The 7,905-nt window shown below is 59.6% G+C and overlaps 1 protein-coding gene across 1 annotated transcript; it reads left to right on the top strand.

Annotated features, from left to right (window-relative positions):
- Window positions 1-764: 764 nt before the first annotated feature.
- Window positions 765-3,701, top strand: DMRTA2 (DMRT like family A2). Its single transcript, XM_054572320.1, has 2 exons — window positions 765-1,320; window positions 2,650-3,701. The coding sequence occupies exons 1-2, from the start codon at window positions 765-767 to the stop codon at window positions 3,699-3,701; spliced, it is 1,608 nt and encodes a 535-aa protein (XP_054428295.1).
- The last annotated feature ends 4,204 nt before the right edge of the window (window positions 3,702-7,905 follow it).

Raw genomic sequence — 7,905 nt, 5'->3', positions numbered from 1 at the left:
CCTCTTTCCCAGGCCTTCTAAACTCAGCTCCATACAAACTCTCTCTCCCACTTTCTGGAGGTCTGCACCACGGAACTTGAGGCTCCCCCATTTCCACGGGTCCCTGGGCCCCAGGGCCTAACTCTGTCCCTGAGTTGTTTCCTAACCCTCACTCCACTTTCTAGAACTATTCTTTCTGTTCTAGATTTTTCTCTTGAACTCCCCTGCTCCCACCAGCAAAACAAACAAACAAAACCGCCCAGCCCAACCAGCTGAACTCTCCTCTTCACCCTTCCACAAAACTGGACATCTCACCCCGGATGTTCCTGTTTTGTCTTGGCATCAATCTGTTGAGTCAGAATTTTCCCTAATACAAGTCTTATCAAACAGACATTTCTCTCTACCCGGTCTCACACTAATGAAGGTAAATTTTGGGGGGTACTATTTTCTTTTTCAAATTCTCGTTACAGCCATCTGAACCAGTGACTTTCAAACGTTATGTTTTTCCCCCCAGCAGAATCACTCATTCAAACGAAATCTTACACCCAGCGTATAAATCAGATATAAGAGCTCTGGTGGGAGTGGGGTGGGGGAGCTCGGCCTTAGGAGGCGGGCTCCAGAGACACCTCCTCCCAGCAATTTGACAACCAGTAGTCAAACTTATGCGGCCGAAATTTCCCTTTCTAAGCCTGGGTTCCTCGAGTGCGAGCTTAGCTTCGCGCACCGCACACTCCTCACCGCAAGTCTCTCCCCCCTTCCCACGGTGTTCCACGCCAGGTGCTGACATGGAGCTGCGCTCCGAGTTGCCGAGCGTGCCAGGCGCTGCTACGGCGGCGACGACAGCGACTGGGCCACCCGTGGCATCTGTGGCGTCGGTGGCAGCGGCAGCGGCGGCGGCCGCTTCGCTACCGGTGAGCGTGGCGGGCGGCTTGCTACGGGCGCCGCCGCTGTTGTTGCGCGCGGCGGAGAAGTATCCGCGGACCCCCAAGTGCGCGCGCTGCCGCAACCACGGCGTGGTGTCGGCGCTCAAGGGCCACAAGCGCTACTGTCGCTGGAAGGACTGTCTGTGCGCCAAGTGCACGCTCATCGCCGAGCGCCAGCGCGTCATGGCGGCACAGGTGGCGCTGCGCAGGCAACAGGCGCAGGAAGAGAACGAGGCGCGTGAGCTACAGCTGCTGTACGGCACAGCGGAGGGCTTGGCGCTGGCCGCCGCTAATGGCATCATCCCGCCGCGACCTGCCTACGAGGTCTTCGGCTCCGTATGCGCCGCCGACGGCGGGGGGACGGGAGCAGGAGCACCTGCGGGGGCCGGAATCGGGACAGCGGGCGCCGGGAGTTCAGGTGAGAGTGCGGCCGGGCCCGGGGGGGGGGGTGAGGGGAGCAGGACAGGGCCAAGGGGCGCGCGGTCTATGGACTTGACTCGGTACTCAAAGAGTAGAATCCGCTTCTCCAAACGTCAGATCGCTAGGGTTTACCGCGCGCCCAGACCCTGATCTGGAAGATAAACACAGAAACTCTCTCTCCTCCTCTTTCTGAAGAAGTCTTTGCACTTTACTCCTTTCTTTCACCGCGGGTCCAATTGTGAATGCTTTAGTCTTATCTCCTCTACACAGACAGGTCCCAGATTTCCTGTTCATTTCGCTGGGTCTTCCCCCCAGCGCAGAAACCCGCGCGTCTTCTCTTTTCCTTCCTTCTGTGCTGCTCCATGTGCCACAGTTTCCCCCGCTACTTTCCAACTCTCTTCAGGTATCCGACCCTCTCCGAGCCACCTGCCCCGAGCCACCCGCCCTGTCCCGCACCTCTTTCTCTAAGTATTGAAGACATCGTTCCTTTTCCATGTATCATTCCTTTAATGATGTTCCTAATGCTCCTCTGACAACTACAGGTTGCGCCCTGCTCCTTTCTAGTTCTTTCCCACCTTGTGCCAGGTTTCTCTCTCACTTCCCTCCATGCTCGGCCCTCTTACCCCTCTACTCCCTGCCTGGCCCCACCTTCTTCTTCAAAACTCCCTTGGCTTTTTCACGGGAGGGAGGAAATCAGGCGGGCGCCATTAGGGCCCTCTTAGCTTGGGAGGCAAGAACTTTCTAGTTCTTAATTTTGGAAAGGGTGGTTGGCTTAGAAATAGGGGCTTTATTTTTGCCTCTAGAGAGGTTTGGCATCTATTTGATGCCCAAGGCACCTTCCTTTCCAGGTTGCCCAGGGCCAGAGTGTACCCAGGCCTGGGTTGGCTCTTGGAATCACAGAAGTGGAGTGGGCTCTTCTATACAGTGTGTGGTGTAGGTGCAAGTTATGTTAGCTCCTACTTGAACCCAGGGCCAGCTCACTTTTCCAGGGCAGGTCAGGGCTAGGAAGGGATATAAGGTGGAGCTGTTGGGGCACAGACGTAGGAAGGAGGGCACTGAATATTGGGTTTACCGGGGCGCAGGTGGTTGGGGTTCTGGGTACGGAAAGAGAGCGCTCCCTGGGGGCAGGGGAAGAGAGACAGGGCTGTAGGGACTGAGAGAGGAAGGGATGGTGGAGCAGAAAGAATGAGGAGCGCTGGAGCCCCCTGAACGAAAGTCATGGGGCTCACAGAGAATAGAAACGGGGAGGCACATGGCTGGGGTGCTGTGGGTGTGGTGGCCGCCCCACTCCTAACTGTTCCTTACATCCTCTTTTCTCCTTTCCCAGAGGCCAAGTTACAGAAGTTCGACCTGTTCCCCAAGGCGCTGCTTCAAGCAGGCCGCCCGGGAAGCCCGCCGCTACCACCCGGGAAGCCCTTATCACCCGACGGCGCGGACTCGGGTCCCGGGACATCGTCCCCGGAGGTGCGGCCGGGCTCGGGCTCTGAGAACGGCGATGGCGATTCCTTTTCAGGGTCGCCTCTGACCCGGGCCTCCAAGGAGGCAGGTGGCAGCTGCCCGGGCAGCGCTGGCGCCGGAGGCGGCGGTGAGGAGGACAGCCCGGGCTCCGACAGCCCTCTGGGCTCTGAATCCGGTTCGGAAGCCGACAGAGAAGAGGCAGAGGCCGCGCCAGCGCCAGGGCTGGGCGGGGGCCCGGGTCCACGGCAGCGAACGCCGCTGGACATCTTGACGCGCGTCTTCCCGGGCCACCGGCGAGGCGTCCTGGAGCTGGTGCTGCAGGGCTGCGGGGGCGACGTGGTGCAGGCCATCGAGCAGGTGCTGAACCACCACCGTGGGGGCCTCGCGGCCGGCCTCGGCCCCACCGCGCCCTCCGACAAGGCCGCTGTGGGGGCAGTAGCCGCTGTGGACGATGCGTGGCCGGGCCGTGTCGACGCTGCCGCCGCGGCCGGGGGCCCCGGGCTGCCCGCGCCTCTGCAGGCCGGCCCCACTGCACCTCCGCACCACAGACCTTTGCTAGCTGGCGCCATGGCTCCCGGAACGCTGGGCTCACTGAGCAGCCGCTCGGCCTTCTCGCCCCTGCAGCCCAACGCCAGTCACTTCGGTGCTGACGCAGGCGCCTACCCGCTGGGCGCCCCGCTCGGCCTCAGTCCCCTGCGCCTGGCCTACTCGGCGGCGGCGGCGCACAGCCGCGGCCTGGCCTTCATGGCTCCTTACTCCACTGCGGGCCTGGTGCCCACACTCGGCTTCCGCCCGCCCATGGACTACGCCTTCAGCGATCTCATGCGCGATCGCTCCGCCGCCGCTGCTGTGCACAAGGAGCCGTCCTACGGCGGCGGCCTGTACGGGCCTATGGTCAATGGCACCCCTGAGAAGCAGTAGGCAGAGCGGCCCGGCGGCTGGGCGGCCCCCGAACAGGACCCCAGGCTTGTCCCCGCGGGCCGCCGGCCCCTTTTCGTCCGGTGCGCTCTCTGCACCTCGACTGGGGGCCTCTCGCTCCTTGGTGGTTTTCAGTTTGGTTTTGAAGGTTGGCGGGGAGAGCTGAGCACTAGGGAGCAGCTACAGTTGGAGATGTTCTCGGAGGAGGTGCGCGGCCCGGGTCCTCATCCCCCGACCCCTCCCCAGGGCTCCCCAGTCCTTCCTAAAGCAAAAGCTGCCTCGGAAGCGCACGCTCCTGCCTCTCGGTTAAGCAACGCCCATCCCGCCCGCCCGAGAGCTCAAACGGATGGAAGGATAGTCTGAGAGTCTGTCTTCTGTGTCTCCCCCTCCCTTTAAAGAATTTTAAAAATTTGCCCTAACAAATATAAATTTAGGATGTATAAATCTCTTGGCACTGAGTCGAGTCTTTGGGACACACATATATATCGATATAAATTGTAAAAAAAGGAAACAAGTTCTACAGTGCACTTTCCTCGTTGCGGTATTTGTCGCTCTCTTTGTTGCTTAAGCCGATAAGCATGGGTTTCCGTGGTGCAGTGTGAGTTTTTATATATGTATAAATCTATATATAATCTATACATATATATACAAGCCAGTGTATAATGTTATAAAATGGAATTCTAAGTTATTAATTGTAACCTGTAGGTGACCTCGGTATTAACGTGAAAAAAAAAAAACCCAAAAACAAGCGAAAAAAAAAAAAGGAAAAATGGAAAAACTACACTATGCGCGCATTGTACTCATCAGGTTTCATAGACAAAATATATTGTAAACTCGGGACGAATCCTGCCCACCCGCCCCACCTGCCTGGGCCAGTCTCTCCCTAAGGAGCGGTCAAGGTGCGCACAAAAGCTGGAGCCGAGCGACGCATGACTGAGCCAGACCGGCCGCCCGAGGGCCCGCCCCTCCTCCCGGGACTCGCCGGACACTACGGCGGAAGCGCGGACAGCGGGGACCGCTGCTGCAGAATGGCTCACTTTGTGTGTTCCTTTGCATAGACAGGAGCTAGAAATAAATGTTATTTTCTAAGAAAACGACACCGAATCCCGTCCCGCTCCTCGGGCGGCGAGCGGGATTGAAACAAGTCTTGCTTTCCTCCTGCTCGGGCCGCGGTGCCGGGGAGAAGCTTGCCCGAGGGACGGCTGGCGCTGCGACCCTCGAGGGTTGCGGGGCGGGGAAGCTTCCCGTGGCGCCTTGGAAGCCCCCGAGGCTGAGAACTCCGGGAGGCGCGGCGCCCGCTGCGCACGGAGGGACCCGTGTCCCTTCCGCTCGCGGCTCGGGCGCGCGAGCTCTGGCGGGGTCGCCTTGCCAGCGCTCTCCTGTCACCGGATCGCGAGCCGCCTTAGGGGCCCTGCGAGGCCGGCGGCCGGGTTCTGGTTCTCCCCCGGGGGCAGAGTTGAGCGCAGGCCGGGCCGTACCCTGCGCGACTTGCTTCTCACAGAGATTTCGGACCAGGGGCGATGGAGGTGGCAGCTGGGGAGGGAAGGCTGCAAGGGAAGACCATCTCCCACAGAGTTATTCTCGGGTGTTATTGGGAGCTATATTTTAGTAGTGGGGTGCTGCTCCCACCCAAGGCAATATAATCCGCGAGTGGAGGCGAGGACGCGCCCTCCAGCCAGACGTTTACTTCCCCTCCTTCAGCGGAGCTGAGCAAATTAACGGGCTCCTGGGCCGACCCCCTTCCCCTTCGGTCCGTCTGCTCCCGACAGGGTGCCTCCTCCCCTCGGCTGGCCCCGGCGACATCCTAAGGTAAACTTCTGGGGCCGGCTCGAGTTCCGCCAGGCGGTGAAACTTAATAGCAGGACAAGAAAACGGTTTAATAAAGAAGGGCTTTAATAGGGAGCTAATTTGATTGAGTTGCCTAATTCCACTTTAATTGGAAAGGGGTTTGGCTGTTTGGTTATACAGTGCGAGGGTGAGGCATAGATGGAAGTGGGGGGAGCAGGAGCGGCGGGGGGGAGACGGATGGGGCAAGGGAGATGAGGGAGAGAGGAGAAGAAAGGCAGGAAAGGAGGGAGAGAGGAGAAAGGGACGAGGGAAGAGTTTACTTAGAAGGAGAGGGGCCCGCGGGAGAACGCACGGGGAGCGTCTGTAAGTGTGAACTTTCTGTAAGTGTGAACTTCCTTGCCCTGCACCTCTGCGCCGCCCTCCCCGCCTCCTTCGCCCTCCTCCCGCTCCGGGCTCGCGGCATCCGGCCGTCCTCTCAGCCCGCGTTCCGGCCGCCCCACTCCCAGCCTCTGCCCTCCTCCCTCCCACAGTGAACCTCAGACGGCTCTGGGGTTCTGGGTTCCAGCAGGGACCGACACTGGGTGCCCTGGAGCTCCTCGGTGCCTGCTGGTGCTCAGGCCAGACCCGAAGGGGGCGGCCCGTGGGCCCGTGTCACCCACGCTCAAAAAAACGTCGGGAGCTTCGTAGATTTCGTATTTTAGTTCATTCTCACTGGAAGAATCCAGTGAGTTGTTTATTATCGGCTCCATTTCACAGAGGAGGAAAACCGAGGTCCAAAGTGGTTTGGGGACACGCGTCCAACCATTCGGGTACTCTGGATCTCTTCTCCTCCCCACTGCCCCAGTGGGCCGAATCCCCCTCCTCTCACTGAGAGTCTTCTGCTGCGATAGTGGGGACTCTGCGGAAATCCCCCTCCCATGTGCTCATGTGGTCGAGGCCGGAGGAGCTTGTCCCTGGAGCCCAGAGAGGCTGTGATCTCGGGCCCTGACTGTGAGAGCCTTGGGCAGAGATCAGAAGGACTAGAGTGGTGGGAATTCGAGGGTGTAGGGTAGTGGGGTTCCCGGGTTCCTTCCTCCTCACCCGGCGTGTCTCCGTGGCCCGAACCCCGCAAGGGAAAGCAGGGGGGTCAGTCACAGCCCTGACGCCTGCCAAAGTCCTGCGCCCCTGCGCGCCCCTGCGCGCCCCTGCCCCTCCTGTCCCCACCCCCGACCCTCCTGCCCACTGCCGCAGTCAGGAAGGCCGAGGCGCCGAGGACCGCGGCCGCAGGCCCACGGCTGCACATCCGGGCTCTGAGAAGCCAGAATCAGAACCCAGGAAGCTCAAGCCAGGTGGCTGGGTGGCAGAGTGGAGTGTGGGGGCAGAGGTTGGGGGGTGCTGCAGAGGAGCAGGCGTCTCTGGTTCTGGGAGCTACCGCGGTGGGTGGGAGGGGCTAGGGCCCGAGCTCCTTTCCCAGCCTGGGCTGCAGCAGCAGCTGCGGCCGGTGCTGGCATCCCTGTCAGTGACAGAGGCCGGGACACCGCTCCTGTTCTGCGGGGAGGAGAAGGTGGGATGGGACCTCTACTGTCCATGTGTTTTCCCAAACTCCCTCCTGTCTGCTGGGCCCAGCCTGGCCTGGGCACTGGGGGTACCCGGGCCTGAATCATGTGGGGGGCTCCAGCTGTTGGGGAGAGAGACTCACCAGGTGGTATTTGTGTTTAAATCATTTTTCTCTTCCTCCTCCTCCTCTTTCTTCATGACAACAGCAGCAGCTGCACACTCCTGAGCGCCTGCGGGGGGCCAGGTTCTGTACTAAACAGACGCTGCACAGGATCCTGCTCAGGGGATCCAGGTTATACCACTGGCTGGGTGTATTCATTCATGGATTACCTCACTCAGCAAATATTTACTAAGTACTTACTGTGTGCCAAACCCTGTTCTAGGAGCTTGGGATACCCAAGTGTGAAAAGCAGACATCGTTTCGGCCCTCTCCAAATTCACAGGGTGGTGGGGCTACAGAGGCCACTGGACAGGCAAGGGGGTGCACTGACTGTGCCCCAAGGGTCGTGGAGTCTGCCCGTGGAAAGGCGAGCGAGGCAGGGCACTCCGCCTCAGTGTCCTCCTCAGTTCAAGGGGCTCACAGGGGTGTCTGCTTCTCTGGGTGCTGTGAGGATTGAATCAGATAATGTGTAAAAAGCTCTTAGCTCACTGCCTACTTACTAGGTGTTTATTCTCAGATCCTTTGGTGTGGCTATTGTCCCGATTTCAGAGAGGAGTATAAACACCTCAGAGGCATTGAATGGCTGAAGCAAGTTCTGCTTATAAGTCCTCTAAAATGTCACAGGTTATAGGAGATGCCCTGCCCAGAGCAAGGGACCACAGAGAAGGGTCATCAGATGGGAGAGTGGAGGTTCTGGATGTGCTTCTGAGAGAAGGTGAGGCT

Source organism: Pteronotus mesoamericanus, unplaced genomic scaffold (assembly GCF_021234165.1).
Source record: "Pteronotus mesoamericanus isolate MK-2021 breed Mesoamerican mustached bat unplaced genomic scaffold, CSHL_Meso_final contig_105, whole genome shotgun sequence".
Lineage (NCBI taxonomy): Eukaryota > Metazoa > Chordata > Mammalia > Chiroptera > Mormoopidae > Pteronotus > Pteronotus mesoamericanus.
The sequence above is the reverse complement of the archived record's forward strand: the minus strand, read 5'-3'. Positions and strand labels throughout refer to the sequence as shown.